The sequence below is a fragment of the Hesperophylax consimilis genome, chromosome 22 (assembly GCF_061612785.1).
Source record: "Hesperophylax consimilis isolate HC1 chromosome 22, BYU_Hcon_1.0, whole genome shotgun sequence".
NCBI classification, from domain to species: Eukaryota; Metazoa; Arthropoda; class Insecta; order Trichoptera; family Limnephilidae; genus Hesperophylax; species Hesperophylax consimilis.
This window is the reverse complement of record NC_142857.1, coordinates 4,309,274-4,332,625: the sequence shown is the minus strand read 5'-3', so window position 1 is coordinate 4,332,625 and position 23,352 is coordinate 4,309,274. Positions and strand designations below refer to the sequence as shown.

The 23,352-nt window shown below is 37.0% G+C and overlaps 1 protein-coding gene across 2 annotated transcripts in view; it reads right to left on the bottom strand.

The window, feature by feature from the left end:
* Mer (ezrin/radixin/moesin family protein merlin) overlaps positions 1–23,352 on the bottom strand; it is a 44,481-nt gene that overhangs the window by 6,440 nt on the left and 14,689 nt on the right. The window contains exons 6-11 of one of the 2 annotated variants that reach the window (XM_089645191.1): positions 17,745–17,951; positions 13,741–13,845; positions 6,463–6,594; positions 5,358–5,504; positions 3,447–3,542; positions 2,043–2,147 (exon numbers count right to left, since the gene is read on the bottom strand). In XM_089645191.1, the coding sequence (XP_089501317.1) occupies positions 2,043–2,147; positions 3,447–3,542; positions 5,358–5,504; positions 6,463–6,594; positions 13,741–13,845; positions 17,745–17,951 (792 nt within the window). The remainder of the gene's footprint in view (positions 1–2,042; positions 2,148–3,446; positions 3,543–5,357; positions 5,505–6,462; positions 6,595–13,740; positions 13,846–17,744; positions 17,952–23,352) is intronic. The other variant, XM_089645193.1, reaches the window with a different exon arrangement.

Sequence of the window (23,352 nt, the reverse complement as noted above, 5' to 3'; positions counted from 1 at the left end):
TCCTTTTAAGATAAACTCAAAATTTTTTTTATATGATGGGTTCTAAAAAAAGCAGGAAGGTGATTTCTCTTGAAATGAAACAGGAAATAATTAGAAGGAGTGAATGTGGGGTAAAACAGTGTGACCTCGTCAAAGAGTTTGGCCTCAACAAGACCACCATTTTCACCATTTTGAAAAACAAGGATGCAATAAAATCAGCCAAAGTAGCTGTACTCCGATACTCTTGTCCGTTATTTCCGGCAGATGTTGAAGAAAAGAGAGAAACAAACGACTTTGGACAGGTTTTTCACTGCACCATCGGCGGAAAATGGATGAAGATGTGCAAGATTCGATTATTTCTTAAAATTAAAAAATGTGTGTTTTTTTCATTATGTTTTTAGATGTATCTAAATAAAAATAATAACAAAAAATTTATCTTTTTTTTATGTCATCTTACCATATTTTATGCTACAGAACGAATTATTTTTTTTAACATGTATTGTTATGGGAAAACGCGTTTCACATAACGAACTTTTCGCATAACGAACTTGCTCCTGGAACGAATTAAGTTCGTTGTGTGAGGCACCACTGTATTTCTAGTGTTTTATTGCGTAGTCCACTCGACGAAAGTGTAGTTACAATGAAACAATGAAAACAGTTTAGTTATCTAGGGTTAACAACCCTGCATGAATTGACATGATTATCTTACTTGTTTGAATTTCGGCTGCAAGTTATTGAATGCGGCGACATAAGGCTGTTTTTAAGAAATTTCCAGCCTGATATTAACAAACTCATGATGCATCAGATTCATCCTTCACATTAGGTAAGTTTTAAATTTAAAACCTTATTTTAATGTTAATAATTATTAATGTTATTATTTTACTTATAAATATTATTAATTTATTTAAAGTTTTATTTCTTTTCATTGAAACATTCTTTGATCTCAGAAATAAGATATGGGTCTCACCCTATCTATCCTATCCATTTAATAATGCATGTTTTAAAATTATATTTGCAATTACTGTGTAGCAGTGTCCAAAGAAGCGAACCTAGCAGTCCACAATGGAGTTCTGGTACCTACCCTGATGTACGGAAGTGAGGCATGGAACTGGCAGAGAAAGCATGAAAGTAGACTGAATGTTGTAGAAATGAGATAACTGAGGCGTATGTGTTGTAAAACCATGTACGTTCGTGTGAGAAATGTGGAGATTCGCAAAGAGTGCAAGGCTGATGTAAGCGTAATGAGTAAGATCAAGAAAGGGACGCTTAGATGATTTGGGCATGTAGAGCAAATGAGCGAAGAAAGGAATGTAAGGAGAATATACGATGCAAATGTGAATGGTAGCAGAAGTCGGGGACGCCCGAGGAAGACATGGCACGACCAAGTGAATCAGATACTTGAGTCGGGCCGTGTCAAGAGTCAGAATAATAGAAGAGTATGTATGAGACGATATATGAATGTGAATGAGGCAAGGAGTGTGTGCCAAGACCGAGTTGTTTGGCGGTCCGTCCTCTCTGCCTACCCCTAAGGGAAACGGCGTGATGGTTATTTAGTTAGAACAGATGGAATGTAAAAACGTAAGTTAAAAAATATTTAAAATATGGGGGACACTAGATTTTTTTTAAATCTCAATCTAATCTCGAAGTTTGAGAGCCTTTGCATTAGAGATTCTGAAGGACAGATATGACCGGGGCGCCCAAACAATTTAAAGTAGTTTTATTTTTTTTCTATAATGAGTCGATATGTGATTTGTTTATCGTTGAAAAAATTAGTAAAATATTTATACATGATTTATACATGGATAAAATCCAAAAAATTGTCAAAGTGCATGATTACAAATTGGCAACATTTTTTCATTGACGGTTGAAAATTTATTTACATTTTTTTATTGTATAAACGGCATAAAAAGTGAAGTGATTTTTGATTTACACTTCCAGTACACTTTTTGTTCTGCAGGTTAATTCTAAAAAAAGCCTCTTTGGAGGTTGGCTATCCACCACCCTCACCATGTATCCTACCTGGCAAACCATCCCAGTTGAATGCATAATCTGCGGTGACTTACTGTGGTTAATGTAGTGGAGGTGTTCCTGCTGAGGAAGTGGAGCAACTTCTCCTTGGCCTGCTTCTCTGCCACCCGCGCCTGGAGCAACTCGTTCTGAAAGGAGAACTGGTTTATTTAATAAATTACTATCATACCATTTCGCTATGTTCCCACAGTTACTATGATAATTTTAGGCTCTGATAAACAAGGGCATTTTACGCCAATCCTTGCTGGAAAGTTGTCGTCAAGATTTTCGTACTGTCGGTGAAGTTTGTTGTGTATGTATTGCATATTCTTGTCAACGTATTACCGTGTCTTGACGTTGAGTTCGCTCGGCTACCGATACTACGACAATATTGTCCGGCCAAATCTATGTCTTCTCGCAATATTGGATGCATGCGTCTCTGTTCGCCACCTAATCGCAACGAAAACTGTCATAATTTTTAAAGCAATTAATATTAATAAATGATTTGGTTTGTTAAAGTTATTGCAGGTATTGACACAACTATATGCATTTCCCTTTAACATATTTTCCTGCATTCCTCCATTCAATTACCTTTCCCTGTCTGACAGTGTGGAGTACCTACATATCTGCATCACTGACATTGCAACAATTTATTATACATAACCAGTCTGTTAAGAAAACCTATGCAGTGAACATGTTCCTTCAGTGTGTTTAATTCAAGTCTATTATGGAAGTTATGCAGTGATCACCCCCAGTGTCCTTTTAAGACCATAATATCCATTTGCAACAAGACGTAACAAAGACCAAGGGTAAGTCCGAATCCCTTTCCAATTCTAACTGTTAACCACAGCTACCCCAACAGTTGTTTAAAATATTATTTACAGTCCACAATAAAACCACAAATTGATTCGAATTGACAAGATTATTATAAGCAATAATTAGTCGCCCGGAATATCAATACAAATTGAAAATATCTCCAGAGTAAAAATAAATTCCCGTCAGCAGCATTTATTTTTACTCGGGAGATATTTTCAATTTGTATTGATATTTCAGGCGACTAATTATTGCTTATAATTATTTGTTATGTTTATAATACATTTGTCTAATAATAAAATATGTGTCTTTTTTCATTACAAGTAAGATGAAAAAACGCAAGGTGAAAAAAAACTTTTTATGTTTGATTTCAAAATTTTAACATTAAAAAAATTATATGTTTATTTCTAATATTAAAATTTTAAGGTGTTTTTCATGAACTTTCCAAAACAATTTTTAGTTTTCGAATACGTTCAGAAATATCCCATTTATTCGGATTTTATTGAGAAGCAGAAATACATACCAATTCTCAGACTTTCTGACAGCATTTTTAAGAAATGTAACGGTCAATATGCCAGAGACCTGAAGGGTTTAAACGAATGTTACATTACATATATGAATGAGGTTAATTCTTGAGTAATGAATACCTTCAGTCTATCAGCTTCCGCAGCTCTCTTCTCTGACTCCTCCACAAGGCGGGCCGTTAGGAATTCTGCTTCCCTGGTCTTCCGTTCTAAATGTATCTGAAAATCATTCATACAGTGAATACAAGTTTGCTATACACCCATTACAGAGACAGTTACCAAGAAACCTAAAACATGAAAATTATTCATACAGTGAACACATGTTTGTTATACACATTAGAGAGACAGTTGCCAAGAAACATGAAAATAATTTTATATATTAATAATGTTGTAGTGTACTGATATATCTCTTCTTAAATAGCAATACACTTGATGATCGGGATTTTATAATAAATACTTTGGTCCGTCTATGACTATGAATTTCTATATTATTGTGAGATAATTACAATGAATATCTAGAGGGACATACGTCCGTTCTATAGGAGACTCTGAGTTATTCTGGCAAGGGAAGGAACTCGTACTGAGCTGCCGGCCTGGAGATCAGCTAGCATTGCCTGTATTCGTAACCATTCGGGTATAGCCAACACGTTGTCTCTGTCTTGTGGTGTAACTACTGCCACCTATGGAAATATCTTAAAACTAAATAAACTAAATATCAATAACTTAAATCTACACACTCTACCAACATCTTTCAGTTGGATTTGTAACTACAACAAATTAACAACATTACAAATGTAATTCGGTATGTTTAAGCTGATCAGTTTAAATACTGCCAAGACAATTAATTATTTTAGTATTAATTATGTAGTTTATTAAAAAAAAATTATAACATCATTTTTCCCTTAGTTACAAACTTTTTAACTAGTGTTATTTTGCATAGGACTAAAGATTACCTGTATCTCATGAACTATCATATTCAACCATAAATAAAATGTAAAAAAAAACTAAATACATAAAAATTAAGACGATTACGAAATCATGCTTGAAAGTTTTAGTAGTTATTTTAACTAAAATCTGTATAAAAAAATGTAACTCTAAAGTTTTACCGGGAAGACCACCAAACCCGTTGGACTGATCACTTAAAACAGGCATTTAGAACATCGGTGTCCTTAGCTCTCCATGCAGCGCAGGATCGTGAGGAGTAGAGGAACCGGGTTCATCAGCACAATTGTAGCGGTGTCACAATTCTCAGCAATGACTCAAGAATAAGGAGTTTCGTAGCCAACACAAATGCAAACCATTAACCCTATCGCACTGGAGGGGGGTAATAGACTACCCCCAAATGAGAGTTTTTTTGCGATGTTTTTTACATCAAATATAAATTAGGTAATCCTAGAAAAACTATTCGGTAATTGAGGTGGGAAGATGAGGTAAGAGGGGATGCAGCACAGCTTCTCCAGGTGACAAACTGGAAGTCAGCCGCTGAGGACAGGAGGAGTTGGAGGCGACTGTTGCAGGAGGCCAAAGCTCGATATGGGCTATAGCGCCATCGAAGAAGAAGAATTGAAATGCTTGTGACTTGACATACAAATGTGAAAAGTTCTTTGTTTTTGAACTAAGTTTATATGTTTATTATCCTGATGAAGGTTGAGATCAACTAAAATCGGTCAACCTGTATAACTGAAATAAAGTTTTGGTTTTAAGCAAAGAACTTTTTTCATTTGTGTAATATTACGTATTTAAGTGTTACTGGAAAGGGAAAAAATAATATTAAGGGACACGACTGCTCCACGATATAAGGGGGACTCAGTGACCCCCTTCGGGTGCATGTGATTTTTACTTTCAGGTATGCAAAGGTTAACATGCAACTTATTTCCACAGACCGTACATTAATATTAAAGACATTTACCAAAATCTTCTATCTTTCAGTAAGCATGCTTTTGTTATTTGAAAATGACATGAGCACTCTTTGTGCGGACTTGGTTTAGTTCTTATGGCATGCCATATTGTATTTGATTAACGAACCATGTATACCTTTTCTTCTTCAGTCTGTATGGCGCTCAGCCGCATGCGAGATATCTCCTGTTCGGCTTCAGAGGCCTTCTGCGACAGGAGCGACGCTTCCTCTTCCGCCACTCGGCTCTTCTCCGCCAGCAAATCTGCAGTTTCTTCGGAACGCCTCTGGAAAATGAATTCTCGTAAGTATGTTAAATACAAGGGTGGATTCATTTTTTAAAAATTGTTACTCAAAATATAAAGAAAACAACAGTTGACAGCTAGTAATACATGATGTCTGCAAACTACAAGCAGGGAAACAGGTTAATCTAAATCACATTTGGAGTCAATTTGCAGTATAACTTTTTTTTATTTGATCTTTCGTTTTTGAGTAAATCGAGTCCAAAGTTGAAACTTTTTAGGTTAAATTTGGTAAAATTGTTTACTAGGGGGTTAATATCAGCTGTTTATTGTCTTTAAAAATGAATTGAACGCTGCTCCAATAGTTTTTTTAACACTTTAGTCACTGAATAAAAAACATTTATGGATTCTCTGTGTGATGTAGATTCGCAGTTCCCCGCTTGTACTACTAGTTTCCAGACACCGTGCATAATTATTATGCAATTGAATTTGTTTGTCAATTTAGCAGCGTGGTTTGAATACCTTTTCATTAATTTTGCATCTCCTCATTCATAGTTAGTTCTTATAAAATTGATAGTAAACAAAATGATAAAAAACCTATTACTTTTGTCTTTCAAACTTTTTTTCTGCCCTTCTAACAAAATGAGGTTTGCACGGTGATAGGCGGAGGACCATAGCACTAATCCATCTTGGTGCACTCCCAGCACATCTATACATATTCTTTTACGACACGCGGTTCACTTGATCGTGCCATGTCTTCTTGGGATGTCTCAACTTCTGTATCCAACCGCTTGGTTTTCATAAATGTATTATATTCTCCGACACTCTTTTCTCCATTCAAGACTAAAATAATCAGGTTACAATGTTGTTCCGGTCCAGAAGTCCAGGGTTCGATGATCCTCAGTTAAGAACGTTACCTTTTTATTTAGATTTAAATTAAGATTTCAAATACCTCTGCCTATCAAATTCAACCATTGCAAGCTCATCCTATTAAGATACGTACCAAAGCCTCGTTAGCGAGCCGTATCTCCTCCTGGTACTGCATGAGCCTCTGTTCCATGGCGGCGCGGTCTCTCTCGGCCGTTTCTCTGAGCTGCTTCTCGCGCGCCAGCTTGTTTCGCTCTATCTGACGCCTCTGAAAAAGACAAAGTTCAATCAATACACATACAGTTATGACAACATACCGTTATTCTAAAACTGCATCAATACGGATAAAGTTAGTTAATCTCTTCTGTGAGCGGGCGGCCATCTTGAACTCTTCCCATGATTATGAGTTTTTCTTTATTTTTTTATTATAGCGACTATTTAAACATTGTACATACAAAATATGATGTTAAATACATGTATAGTAAATTGTATTTCTTAGTCCTCCTCACTGGGTGACCTGTGCTGAGGCGGACTCAAGTTATACATTTTTGTTTTATTAGTTTTCTATGTCTTTTCATGTCTGTCTGTTTTATTAGTTGCATTCATTAGAGTAATAACGGTTCTCTGGTCTGTTAAAAGTAAATAATCCTTGTACATATAAATCATGAATTAAATTAAATCTCATATGAAGATACAGTGATTGCACATTGTACCATTTTTATAACAAATTATTCAATCAGCAATTGGTACAAAATTTTATAACACCAAATTTTCATGTGCGTATGTCGAAATAAAGTTTGCAAAAGGTAAAAAACGACGGGAATATAATTTTAAGATTTGTTAATACAGGGTTTTCCAATAAGAGGTGTTATTTTGATATTCAATCGTAAAAGATCAATGGTTTCGTTGCTTGTGTGGCACGTAGCGTCGTCTTGTTGAAAGTAAACGTTATCCAGATCAATACCATCCAATTCCGGTTATAAAAAATCATTAATCATCTCTTGATAGCGATCCATTCACCGTAACTGTTGCTCCAGCCTCATTTTCGAAAAAGTAAGGTCCAATGACTCCGCCGGACCATAAACCGCACCAAACAGTCACACGTTGAGGATATAGAGGCTTTTCAACAATAACTCTTGGGTTTTCCGGGCCCCAGATGTGATAATTTTGCTTGTTGAAGAAGCCACCGAGGTGGAAATGGGCCTCATCACTCAAGATGATTTGCATTTGATTCACTCAAGTGAATTTTAATAATTTCAATGCGTTGTTGCAGCGTGTATCGTTCCATTTTTATTAATGGCGTAGTTCTACTTGTCAAATGTCAAAAAATGACAGCTTCAAAATTAACATCTACCGAAATAGCGGGCTATTCAAGAAAAACTAACAAGTGAATTGTTCGTGAAGGACGTGTTCTTATCAGTGCTCTGAATATTAACTGTATAACAGTGTTGATATGGCGACAAGATCGACCCAAGCCTGGGAAACGGTCACCGCTGCCATTAAGGACCTCACGGACCAGATTAGTGGCCTAAAAAACATCATAACAGAGCTACATAACAAGGTTAGTGATCAATCGAACCTTATTGTTGCACAAAATACTACCGTCGCCAAACTGTCGGCGAAGATAGTTGCACTGGAAGCCGCCAGCACCTACGGCACGAGGGAGCACGCAACCAGTGGGCCGTCTACCTCGGGTAATTCTACGGAAGGATCAATCCCGATCAAGTCTTCATCTAGCGGGCCATCGGCCTTGGACGAATCGGCAGAAGGTACAAACTCATCAGCATCTCCGACAAATGAGGAATATCTCGGGAAATCTAACCCGGACGAAAAAATAAAGAAAAGGAAACCAAGAAAAAATAAAGCTAAGCCACTGAATGAACCAATCAATTCTAAACACGTTGATGATCAGAGTGAGTGGCAGGTGCAAGCACGAAAGCCGCGACACCGTACATCCCTCATAATAACGGGCACTAAAAAAGAAACGGCGTTGCGAGCAATAGAGCGAAAGCATTATATCCACGCTTGGCGCTTTAGCCTAGATACCAATAGCACACACGTGCACGCATTTCTCAAAACCATTGAACCGGACTCCGAATTTGATATTGTCTCATTGAAGGCAAAAGGGAACTACACCTCCTTCAAAATAGGTGTCCCGGAAGAAAAGAAAGATACATTCCTAGATGCCGCCAACTGGCCGGCAGGTATCGCTGTGTCTAAATTTAAATTCTTATCACCATCAAATAAAGAAGGTGGCCCACAATCAGGTAAATCTTTACCTACCTAAAAATGGCAAAACTAGCGTTGAAATACCAAAATGTGCGTGGTCTAAATACGAAAATAGGTGAATTTTCGAACAACGTTATTTCACAAAATTCTGAAGTTATTGCTCTAACTGAAACATGGTTGCAAACCTCTGTATTCGACGCAGAACTGTTGTCCACCAGCCAGTACACAGTACATCGCCGGGACCGAGAGGGGCAACGAGGGGGAGGGGTACTGCTCGCAGTACGTAAACCGTTAAATTCAATAAGAGTAAGGGAGCTAGAAACAGATGGCGAACACCTCTGGGTAAAAGTCTGTAAAGATAACTTCACTGTGTTTATATGTGTAGTGTACTTCTACTGCACAGATGACAGCGAAAATAGACGTATTTTCTATGAACATTTAGACAATAAAGCCAATATATTATTAAATAAGAACATAATAATTTTGGGTGATTTTAACTTAAATAATAAACCCAAAGACGTCTTAACTGATTTTTCGTATTTCACAAACTCGAATGGACTGACGCAGTACAATAAAGTGAAGAACAGTAGCGATAACATTCTCGATCTTATCCTTAGTAATATAAATGTGTGTGACGTGATGAGAAGCGAGGAACCACTGGTGAATGAAGACCAGCATCACCCGACGCTGGACATTTCCGCGCGCCTATCAAGAGCGGTTCGGTGCAGACGAAGACCCCGCCAAAACGATCGCCGCGCCCCCCGCGGGCCCCCGCCTTCGCTCCACAATTATAATTTCCACCAATTTAATTATAAGCGAGCAAACATAGAACTGTGCAATAATATTCTTTCGCATTTTGATTGGACATTTTTGTACACCATAAAATCTGTAGACGAAGCAGTGAAATATTTAAACAATGTACTGTTTAGTATTTTTGAATTATGTATACCAAATAACAAACCCAACATCACAAACGATGTATATCCGATATGGTTCAATAAGAGCATTATAGATAAACTGAAAAGAAAGGAATCACTCAGAAAAAGATATCTATTGCACAAAAAGCAATCCGATTATCTGATATTTTCAGCGAGTAGATCCGAGCTAAAATCTGAAATAAAATTTGCTAAAAAACAATACATGGAAAATGTTCAGAATGGGATCAAAGACGACATAAAGTTTTTCTGGAACTATATTAGGTCACAAAAAGTTAACCCAACCTCACCAACATGCTTGATTGAGGAAGGCGTAACTTTTACTAACCCTAACACAATTGTAAATAAGTTTGCTGACTATTTTCATTCCGTCTATAGTCAAGTAACCCCTAAACTTGAAACCAATTTCCCAACAGCATCACCCTGGAACGTTGGAGATATCTCACTCGGATTGACCAACATCCAGGAAATAGAAACTTGTATCCGGAATCTCCGACCTGATAAGGCTACTGGTCCGGACGGTATTCCTCCTTCAATAATTATAAAAATCTCTCCAAATATCTGTGTTCCCCTTGCGTACATATTTAATCTCTGCATCATGTCTTCCACATTTCCACAGTGTTGGAAACTAACGAGGGTCAGCCCCATTCACAAAGCTGATGAAAAGACTGACGTCAGAAATTATAGACCAGTTGCAGTACTGTCAACAATTCCAAAAATTTTTGAAATGATTATCTGTGATAAAATCAGTCCACAAATCACGCCTTTCTTAAGAGGTAATCAACATGGCTTCTTACCGAAGAAATCAACGGTAACCAACTTACTCTCTTTCTCTCGACGGGTAGCACAAGGCCTAGACTGTAGGCATCAGACGGACGTAATTTACACGGACTTCGCAAAGGCATTTGACCGAGTAGATCACGATATTCTAATAAAAAAGATGCATAAAATAGGTTTTAATCAACCCTTACTGACATTTTTTGCGTCATATTTAAAAGATAGAAGTCAGTATGTAAATATAAATGGATACGACTCCCATAAGTTCGCAGCTCTGTCAGGAATTCCTCAAGGATCGAATCTCGGTCCCATGTTATTCCTCATTCTGATTGATGACATTCAGGATTGCATACGTCACAGCTCATGTCTACTATTCGCAGATGACATGAAACTGATGAAGGAAATCGAATCAGATTATGATTATTCGAAACTGCAGGCCGACCTCGATTCAATCATGATATGGTCGGTAGAAAATAAACTTAACTTCAATATTAAAAAATGCGTTGTTATGACTTATAGTCGTTCACAAAATCCGGTATTCTGCCAGTATAGAATGAATGGTGAAGTACTTACACGCGTAAACATCATCAAGGACCTTGGGGTGATCTTTGATCCCAAGCTGACATTTTCAAACCACATAGTCCAGCTTACCTCGGCTTGCTCCAAAACTCTTGGTTTTGTAATTAGAACTTGCAAACAATTCAATAACAAAGAAGCAATGACCTCCATGTTCAACGGAGTGGTCAGAAGCAAGCTGGAGTACGCCAGTACTGTCTGGATACCTTATCAACTTAAATACATAAATATGATTGAACAAATTCAAAAAAAATTCCTAAGGTATGTTTACATGCGATCATACGGAATATATCCGAAATTCATGCATCACGTGGAACTGCTAAAGGAGACAAATTACCAAAGCCTGGAGACTAGGCGTAATGCCGGACTCATGGTATTTGAATTAAAGTTACTAAAAAACCTTATCGATTGCCCATATCTCCTGTCATGCTGTGGATTATTCGTTCCTGATAAATACTGTCGAAATCGTAGCCACAACCTATTCTGTATACCGCAGGGTCGGACAGATGTCATTGCCCGACATAGCATGACAAGAGGTATGACCTTACTAAATGCCCTACCAGCGGATATAGATGTGTTTAATATCACTATACCATGTTTAAAAAAATATATGTACATGTATTGTTAGTTTTAATAAAATTGTACCATAATTGGACTTACCTGTCTGTCGTACAATAAAAAAAAAAAAAAAAAAAAAAAAAAAAAAAAAAAAAAAAAAAAAAAACACCTCTTATTGGAAAACCCTATAGAATATAAGAGAGAATGTACCTACATTCTAAGGCCCTTCTTCCACAGGGATACGTCAGTGTCTGATACTCATGTTGTGTACTAATGTTGCAACAAATTGTCACCTGACTCGCATCCCCACCAATCATTGTTGAATTCTCGAAACCTCAAAACAATAATGCTTTCAAAACCTCACTCACAACCAAACAGTTGCCGTAGCTGTCATTTTTATATTCTGTCATTCTTTGTTGAATGATCATTGATTGAAAGCATTGCAGCTCAGGGTTAGTCATGTTCCTGCCATTTTGCAAACCAACCACTTGCCGTTGTGCAAATCAACCACTAGCCGCTGTGCAAATCAACCACTTGCCACTGTGCAAATCAACCACTTGCCGTTGTGCAAATCAACCACTTGCCGATATGCAAACTCAACATAATAGCCACTGCGCGCTTTAACCATCAATCAACTTACTGGTATTACTCCATGTTATTACCAACTTCATTTCACCTTGACAACCACTGCCCCACCACATCAGCATAATGGAATTCACGCTGGTATGACAACAGAACCCGGATACTTCTTGCCCTCCGCATCATCATCTCTCAACCACAACCAAGAAGCACAGTTCAATTTCTAATGGCTCTAGTGATACTAGAGTGCAATCTCAAATGGGTCAAGTTACAGTGAAAGTGTAACTTTAATAACTTCAGTGAAATTACGTCTACTTGGTACTCTACGAAAACTCTACGCTCTTCAAACTTAGCTTACAGACCAATGAAATTTTAGAGTCCTTTTTGTTCTTGTCATCAATTGCATAACTTTGTGTGTTGTTCTTGTCATCACTGCATAACCTTGTATGTTGTCTTTTCATCACTGCATAACCTTGTATGTTGTTCTTGTCACCATTGCATAACTTTGTATGTTGTTCTTGTCATCACTGCATAACCTTGTACATTGTTCTTTTCATCACTGCATAACCTTGTATGTTTGTTTTTTCATGATTGCACAACCATTTTTTTTTCTTTTCAAATCAACATTGCTTTTTACTCTCTACTTCTCTCACGACAAGGTGATGAGGATTTTTTAGCACCTATAGCTTCATTACCACGTCGCCTTTTACTGGCGGAGGGGGAATGTGTTACGTAATACAATCACACTGTAGCAACTTGTGTTACCCCGCTTTACCCCATGCCAGATGGCCGCGGTCATGTTAACTGCACGTGGTGACCACCCACGGCGACCGCTCGGCCACCATCTTATCTCAGCTCGGACGCGGGCAGTTCTAATCCTTCTCTTGCCTCGGACGCACACCCAGTTCTAATCCTACCTCGGTCGCGAAAGCAGCGTCCCATGCCAGAACAATTGTAACGCTCGCAACAATGACGCGCAGATTACGCATTATTAGAAGCGGACTCGTTCTTGAATGTAACTAAATATTTTGCGCAGCCAATTCACAATCATGTTTCGAAATCTTAAGTTAAACTTTGCTCGATGGAACCACGCTTCCGTCGAATTCTCAAGTGCGTCGCAAAACTAAACCAACTGCAGCTCCCTTTGGAGCGCGGGCAACTACCAGCTCGGCATGTTATGCCCCTCATGACAAGGCGAACCAGTAAGCACCTTCATTATAATCCACTTCCGTTGTTCAAGACAGTAAATTCCATCTTAAAAACTCCCCGTTTCACCCGGTCGTTTCTATAGAGAGGGAGAGAGAGTTTAGATTCTGTTCTACCATGTGTTTCTTTAGAAAGTGTTAAATAAACCTTTGTTCTTTATATTAATGAGTAATAATTGAATTGACCTTCCCAATCCCTGACCGATGGACGAAGAAATGAGCTGGAAAGATCCCCACCCCTGATGCATTCGAGTACTCATCTGCCTACCTTTTTACACTGAGCTAGCAAATTACATTACACCCTGGTTCAATTCCAAGATGGGTTTTAACCAATATATAGCAGCCTGTTTATGAACCCCCGCGCAGATGTATGGTTGTAGTAGCAAAGATACTTGAATCGTAGAGTATCGGATACTTGCGTATCCCTGTGGAAAAAGGGCCTTACCGAAACTGACAAATTTTATGTCTGCTAGTCCCTTTAAGGCGATTATTTTTTAACAGGAACATGCAAGAGATTCATAAGAAAGGGAGTATAAGTTATATTATTTATTTTACCTGTTTTTCTTCTTTAGCTTGAGCCTTCATCTGTTGCACCTCCATGGTGTCAGGTTTCCGTCTCCTCATGTAGAGGTCATGGTTACCAATGCATAGGTCTAATATCTGCAAAAAAATACAACATTTAACATTTTAAAATACAAATGCAAAACAATTCATTTTTCTATCTGTGTTTTATCAATTGTTTTAATCAGTCATTTGAAAACAATTAATGTTATCAACCAAAGAGCTAATAAATTAATAATAATTGGATGACTTGTATAGCGCCGTTTTTGTGCAAAATCATCTCAAGGGCGCTGTCCACGAATACTCCAACAAAATAAATTTAATATGTACTTCAAATAATGTGACATAATATTGTCATCAACCGTAAAAAAACAAACATATTTTTACAAACTGAATCCTACTTATAAGCCGTGCTTTTGAAAAACCTCAAATAAATGTGAAAAACACTCTCAACACTAGACTACATACTGAATGGTAAAATTCAACACTAGATTCTGTACAAATTGTAAGGACGAGTTGATTCACAGAAGTTAATTTTCAAGTTCTGTGAAAGTTCTATTTATGTTCTGTTAATATATCAATATGGGCCAATCCTAAATCTCTATATGAATGAAAATGTCAACAATACGACACCGTTAATCCAAACTCTCATTATCAGATTCTAAATTCCAAATTTAAACATTAGCATTTTATTAAAAACGACATACAAAAATTTCAACACTAGTTTCTAAAATCCAAATGTCCACACGTAAGTTTATGTTATGAAATGGCAACACTAGATTCTAAATTCAAATGTCCACATGTAAGTTTATGTTATGAAATGGCAACACTAGATTCTAAATTCAAATGTCCACACGTAAGTTTATGTTATGAAATGGCAACACTAGATTCTAAATTCAAATGTCCACATGTAAGTTTATGTTATGAAATGGCAACACTAGATTCTATATTCAAATGCCCACACGTAAGTTTATGTTATGAAATGGCAACACTAGATTCTATATTCAAATGCCCATACGTAAGTTTATGTTATTAAATGGTAACAATAGATTTTAAATTCAAACTTTCAACACAAGATTCTAAAATCCACATCTACTGAAGCCAAAACCGAAAACACCATTAGAATTATTGCAAATTAGTCGTGATTTGGAGGAAAATTTTAAAGCGTGATTATTTTCGGATGAGTCAAACAGCAGCAAAATAATACATGCATCACAACTTACGTGGCCGGCTTGGACGGGCATATTGAAATAGCAAGAGTTCCTTGTGGAGCGCAACACGGGAATTATTGCGTAGATCTAACACCACGTAAACACACAATATTTACTTTCTGAACTTCCATTGCGAAACTCAATCCCATGTGAATGGCAATTTAACAAATAAAATATTTTGTCTCAAGTCCTGTTTCAACACCTTTAAGTAAACTAATGATTAACTACTCTCCAAACAAATTTATCCTAAGATAAAAAATATTATAGAAGCGCTCACCAATTCTCTAGTCAACTTTCCGACAGGTTCAAAATAGATCAATGTTGAACCTTATAATTTTTTATATCTTGTTCAAAGAAACTAATCATTTTTAAATAGCGTCTTGTACAGGGTTAGCAGATTCCTCGATAATGATCAGCTGCTAACTCTGGACAAAACTCAAGTACGTACAACGATTGAATTTGGGAGCCACCTCTGGGCTGGAGTCCCAAAATACCTGATAAACCTACTTGATTCTGTGCAAAGGAGGGCGACTTGTCCAACAATCTGTTGTTAACAGACCGATTAGCCATCTCTAATACACTAACGCAATGTAGGCATGCTGAGTCTGTTCTACAGATGTTTCAATAAAGCCTGCCCGAAGAAGCTAGCAGTATTGATACCCTGTGCACCGGTGCACGTACATGAAACTCAACAGACATGGTCACATTTTTGTGTAAGTCGGGTCACATGTGGAACGTGCTATGGGCACCTGTTTTCCTCCTTCATATAATTCGGGCTTCTTCAAGAGCTTCATTAATAAATCCCTCCCTAGAGCCCCTCCCTTAACCCTCCCTCGCAACACTGCCCAACCAGTGGCGATATAATCACCCTGTCTTTACACTGTCCAGACGAAGGCGCTCTTGGGAGTTGTAACAAAATTTATTTATTTTTAAATGGTTTTTACAAATAATTTTTATAACGCCTATTTAATGAAACATTACCTCAAGGGCGCTTAGCAAAGCTGTTTCTGCGACAATAACTATTTTTTTATTCCATGAGTATTGCTAATCCTTAATTTTTAACTTTACTTAACAACGAAGAGACAGGTTCCAAGTCACCTGGGATTGAGTACAGACATAATTTTTGATGTGTTAAATAGTACGCTAGGTCATTCTCAGTCTTGCCATTGCATTCATTCATGTTAGATTACAATGTGCACATTTCAGCAGCCAAGTAGTCAAAAGGATGCATATTTGTGTGTTCCTATTGAATTTACACTACATACAGACAAAGCAACATATCTTTCTATTCATATCGTTTATAGACTCAAAAGAGTAGGATTGTGATTGTAAAAATGTGCTGTAAAAGTCGGTGACATCTGAACTTCGAACGTTTTCAGTTGTCAAATAAAATCACAGACATAAAGTTGATAACGCAAATTAATCGAATAATTAACCTAAAAGCAGTAGTCACAAGATATTTGAATAACTAGTTAATGAGATAGTGTATTACAAATGCAGATAACTCTGGTTGTTCGAATGACGAATCATTTGAAAAACAGAAAGTTAGTACATCAGATCATTTTTTATTCAGATAACAGATCATTATGACAGTATTGCTTATATGAATATCTGGTCAATCAGATAACTGGCAATTCCTATAACAGATCATTCGGATAACTGGCAATTACAATAGCAGATCATTCAGATAACTGGTTATTCGGATAACAAGTCATTCAGATCACTGGCAATTCTAATAACATATCACTCGGATAACCGGTTGTTTTTATAGCAAGTCATTCAGATAACTGGCAATTCCAATAACAGATCATTCGGATAACTGGTTAATTGGATAACAAGTGAATGACGTAATTAAGTAATGACATAACTGGTTATTGGAATAACAGATCATTCAGATAACTAATTATTTGTATAGCAAGTCATTTAGATAAATGGCAATTCTAATACTGGTTATTCGGATAACAAGTCCTTTAGATAACCAGCAATACCAATAAAAGATCATTCGGATAACTAGTTATTCAGATAACAAGTAATTCAGAGAGACCCAGACTGGTCATTCGGAAAACATATAATTTCATTGTCTTGTCATTCAGATATATTACTGGTAATTTCAATAACTGATCATTCCAATAACCGGTCATTACAACAATTCAGATAATTAGTCATTTGGATAATTTACCATTTGAATGTCAAATGACCGATCATTTGGATAATTGACCATTTGAATGTCAAATGACCAATCATTTGGATAATTGACCATTTAAATATTATATGACCCGGTTATTTGGATAATTGACCATTTGAATATTAAATGACCGGTCATTTGGATAATTCACCAATTGAATATTAAATGACCGGTCATTTGGATAATTCACCAATTGAATATTAAATGACCGGTCATTTGGATAATTCACCAATTGAATATTAAATGACCGGTCATTTGCATAATTCACCACTTGAATATTAAATGACCGGTCATTTGGATAATTCTCCTATTGAATATTAAATCACCGGTTATTTGGATAATTGACATTCGAATATTTAATGACCGGTTATTTGGATAATTGACCATTTGAAATGACCGGTCATTTGGATAGTTGACCATTTGAATATGAAATGACCGATCATTTGGATAATTGACCATTTGAATATTAAATGACGGGTTATTTGGATAATTGACCATTTGAATATCAAATGATCAGTATTTAGTATTCTACTTCACATAATACAGACTATTATTTAATCTGATCATAAAAAGTTACCAATCAATACATAAATATTTCTTACCAATTTGTTCATTCCTTTGGGCGAGAAGAATATAAAGTTGGTGGATGATTTGTCGATGAACTTGATGACAAACTTCTTATCGTCAAATGAAATATGCTTTATCTCGGACCAGGGAAACGTCGTCTTGGGTATCAGCTTATTGTCCTTTTCATAAATATTCAGTCCGAGGGCCGTTACACCTAAGAACAGGTTCGTTTCCTTCTTGTTCTGAAAAACGAGATCAAAAACAGGCAAGAATATGAATATAGATCAAGATTGAAAAGAATAAGCAAGAAGGGACTAGGGAGAGTATCACAATATAGTCAGCAATTAAAGTATAAATATATTGAAATTTTGATTGTTAATGTAATGTAAATTACACAGTTGTAATATAGTTACACAACAAGACTAAGATCAGAACAAAAGATGATAGTGCCAAAAATGAATACATCGTTTGGACAACGTTTCCATGTATTCCTGGCTCCTAACAATAATAATAATTGGATAATTTGTAGAGCGCCGTTTTTGTGAAAAATCACCTCAAGGGCGCTGTACAATTTATTTCCTAGGATCTACATTTGTTATTTAGACCAACTGTGCCAGCACGAGGTTCGTCATCCGTTCAGGCATGTGTCTGCCGCCAATATAGCGCTGACATGTGTCTGCTGCCAATAAAGAGCGCCGACACAACATCCTCACATAGACAACAAACCTTGGCAGCACCGCTGTGACGCTCGACAAAGACAGAAGATGGAGACTCTGCTGCAAGAGTCCTAGGTAGCGAAGGAACTGTACCAGCTGCTGCAGGGAGAGAGACCACCCCGTCCACCAACTGTGCCAGCACGAGGCTCGTCATCCGCTCAGGCATGTGTCCGCCGCTAATATAGCGCTGACATGTGTCTGCTGCCAATAAAGAACGCCGACACAACATCCTCACATAGATAACAGACCTTGGCAGCACCGCTGTGCAAAATCACCTCATCCTAGTCTACCCTAGTCTCTCCAGTCACCTCCCAGCCTTTCATGCCACCTAGTGCATTCTCTCGACCCATTCAGACTCCTTCCTGGCTCCAATACCTAAATAAAATGCAGCAAAAAAAAAAAAAAAAAATAGAATTCTTTCTATTGTCGTGATCCGACGATTTCACACCTCTGTCTTAGACCCTTAGGGCTCGCTTATCGCAGGCTATCATAAGCAAAATCTTGAACCAAAGTCAAAGTGAAGTTTATATGTGTCATCTGTAACAAAATACATAAACAAAAACAAAAACTTTAAACAAAATATGGCTTATCTGTCCTCCAGGCAGACATCCTCGGTTGAAAAGGTCCCGTAAATCCCGACACCACTTGACACTTGAGTCAGGTATAAAATCTTCGACTGCACTGAGAATCTTTGTTCTAGGTTCACTTTCAAAATTTAATCGGTTTAAAATGCTATAATAATTGCAAATTCCGGCTAAACGGTAGAAGTTACGCGCATTTCGTGAAATAAGAAGGTAAGCACTATATAAAACACGGATGCTGAACATTTTTCAGCGATCTCTTAACAAGGGAAACCTTCTGAAAGGATTAAACAAACTGGAGCGGTTAAAACACGTCCGCTCTCGTAGGCTCTTAACGTATATAATGGGTTCAAGCAGCAATGCCGTGAGGTTAAAAGAAAACCATCTTCGAAAGCAAATTACCGTATGGCTGATAGAAAGTGGCAGAACGAAATCGGAAAGCTTCCTGAATGAAATTATTGTATGACTGAAGAAAGACCCTTAAGGCGGTGTCTAGTAATTTATCAATTCGAAATAATGAAAATATTATTCGACTCACCAGAGCTAATGAATTTAATAAATATTCATATTCCAACAAGATCAACACGGCAATCCCATTTGTTTCATTTACCTACATGTAGAACTAACTTTAGAAAAAATTCACCAATTCCACGTATATGTGCCCAATATAATACTAAATTTCAAAACATAGATATTTTTAGCAATACACTTCACAAATATCGAATAGAAGTAACTCGTACGATCGAAAATTAATACTATAGTATGGAATGTATCCAGAGCATCTCCTATCCTCATCCTAAATTCCTATTCCTCCCCTCCTCACCTAAAATATATATATATATATATATATTTTTTTTTTAATGCAATAAAACTCCATCTCCAATCAATATTAATATAGGAGACTTTTTTGGCTTGACTGTTTTTAACATGTATATATTTATATTTGTATTTTATGTATAAGCTGTTTGTCTCTTACCTTTACCAATAAATAAATAAATAAAAATTATTACGCAATACGGTAAATATGATGTTCTTAGCCGGAAAAAAAAATATTATTTATTTTTATTATTAATACAGACTTAGCATTTATCAAAATTAAATCAGAAATATGACCTTTTTATGGCCGTCCTTTCGTATTGTTCAAAAAATATTTTAAATTTTGAATATCCTCAAAAAATACCTTGAAGGTTTTTCTTCAAGACTTCGTTCAGAAATAAAAAATAAATAAAAAAAATAAGGTTGTGGTATAATTATTTCCTAGGCACTATCTTTAATGTTTTTGTAAATGCGGTTTACTAAACTTTGGTTAAATTTATTCTAAAAAAAGGAACGAGGAATAGTTTCTATTATTTTTGTCCACTTTTTAAAATTATTTTCACATTTTTAAATTACCATTTGTTTAAGAGTTTCGAGTTTATTAACCCATTCATGACGAACTATTTTTTTTTCGAATTTCGCGCAGAAAATTCACAGAGTGGTTGGTTTTGAAAGTAGAATAAGAACGTTTTTTTCGGAATTTGAAAAAATCGTCTCCTCATCCCCCAGGAGCCTCGAGAAGGATGAGGTCCATATGGATCTTTCGGCAAATAACTAGTCAGAAATTTCATTTTTTCATCTTTATTGTTCAAAAAGTGTAATTTTCAACAACATTATTTAGTGTGATAGTCCTCGAAGCATTTCACGCATAGTCCGACCTTACATGTGATGCAACGGATGCGCTGCTTGCTTTTACAAGATGCACAAGACAGTTTTCCTCCCTTATTAGTCTCAGTTATCGGTATTGGCCCAGGATAATGGGGGACGGAGGTATCATACTGCATCGCCGTTTGACCTATTTTGGTGAGTTTGTCGGGTGCCTTGAAGTATTTCTTGATAGAATACTTCTCGCAGTAATGCTTTGATATTTCTTCACGGAATTCTAACTGCCCCAATTTAAAATTGCCCGTGGCTTTGCGCTTCAGAAGCCAGCAATTCTGAATGGTTACATCAATGGCCCAGGTAAAAATGGACCACCACCATTTCTGTTGGCGAACAGTAATGCGATAACATGCAACGTTTTGGTCCATTCTCTCAGTTCCGCCCATATTCGTGTTATATTGATGAATTGCATATGGCCTCTGTATACTGATCTTTTTTTGCTCCTTCCGTGAGTAACGGCTTGCTAGATCCAATGGATTCTTTCCGTATTTTGTTGAAGCTACAGAACAAACAGCGTTATCAACCCATTGAGTAACGTAGATGGGGGTCTTGCCAAATGATGTCTGCGCACTTTCAGTATGTCCTCGAGAAAGCACACCTTTGTTGTATTTTGACATTGTTGCCTTCTTCTTGGGGATAGGAGATGAACTGGGAATCCGATTGTCTCGAATTGTACCTGTGCCATTGTATCTATAAAAATGCAAATAGTATAGCAATGGCATACCCGTAAAAAGATTATCAAAGTAGAAGTGATATGGCAATTCGCGCTTTTCCACTGGCAATTGATCGACCAACATAAGTAGTGGTGAAGCATTCAAGCCTACAACACCATACTCCTTTGGAATCCGGGGATTGCTGCCTTGGTAGATCTCAAAATTGATCAAGTAACCGGAGGGTGTATTTAGGCTCCACACTTTATATCCGAATCGAATGGGTTTGCCTTTTATGTATTGCTTACATCCATGGCGGCCATAGTATGGAATCATCGATTCATCATAACTTAAATTTTCTTCTGGGTGGAAGTTTCGCATAAACCGTTCAATAAGCCTATCTGTAAATGGACGTAACTTCCACATCCGGTCTGCACTATTGAACTGATTTGGTGAAGCAAAGTGTATCATTTTGTGTATCTGTTCAAATCTATCACGAGACATGGTGGACGCAATCTGCTTATTGTAGAAAGGGCGAGAGCTGCTCCAGTACAATCGAGTTGATGGAATCGGGCATAATCCCGATGTTATAAGTATACCCATGTACGCTTTGATATCCCCAACAGTTAAAGGTGATACTTTATGACTATTTTCAGGGTCTTGCTTGGTCTGATATTTGTTGGATTCTGTAACGATGAATTCGTACATTTCGTTGTCAAAATTTAGTTCAAATAATTCCACCGGTGATAAAGCAGCTACGTCAGTATAATTTCCTTCGGGAAATATGCTAGAAACAATTGGCGTCACATCGTTAGACTTCCATTGAAACATAGTTTTCGGACCAGGCATACGTTTTGGAATGCGATAAGGTGGTTCAGCGGGATCATTCACTCTGTCTCCAGTACTAACACGGCATCGTTTCAAAGGAGGCTCGAAAGAAGTGCTTGCAGACGCTTGACCGTGTGATGCTGAAGCGTCGAATAAATTTATGTCGAAGTCACTGAAAGTTGAATCTAAACGCTCGTCTCCGAAATGCTCTAGATTAGGGTTCTCTTGATCTGAATCATAATCGGGCGTATCTTGTCCCTTTTTGTGTCGACGGCGATTTACGATTTGGCAATTAGAAAACAATTGCGCTCGAGAAATATTGGCAATTATTCCACCGTCATCTTCATCAGCTGAATCTGCTCCGGACAAATCACTCTCATTTGGCGGCTCCACATACACATCCACATCCACTACCTCATCATCCTCCAAATTCGTATCCGATTGTTCTTCAAGCAGTAACATCACTTCTTCAACAGTCAGACCCCTAAAAAACACGAAAAAACAATGAAATCTGCGAAAAATTACAATTTATGTATAGTGAGATCTGCCGAAAGGTCCATATGGAGCCAAAAATCAAAACCTTCAATTCAAAGTACTCTCTTTGATACAATAAGGATTATTTTTGTAACAATATGTCTATAAATAGTTAGTAAATTTCATTCTTTACAGATCATAAACGGTTTTGGAAAAAAAAAATCAAATCTACACATAAGTTTATTGGATTACTTACTTCACTCGCTTTGACATTTTGAAAAATTTGCACTTTTTTTCAAACTCCGTTTATACACGTCTGTCCACGCCGGCACATGCAAACGAACTGAGCGCCTCTAAGACAAACGTGTTCGTACATGCTTGTAGACTACATCAAACTGAATTTCGCATCGCCATTTTAATATATCGGCATGATGTGACTAATTGAGGTCCAACACTTTTTCGAGGTCCATATGGCACCTTCGTCATGAATGGGTTAAAATAATAAATTATTTTGCCGTAAAGTGGCGACATTAATTCAGCTACCACGGCAGAAATTAGAACTGAAGGCTTATTTTTAAATATGTCAACAGATGGCGTTAATCACGGAACGACCCTTGGAATTTTCAACAAAATCTTGCGTGTCATCAGTCAGCGAAGATAATACCTACTTGTATATACGAAGAAGTTTGCCAGTAT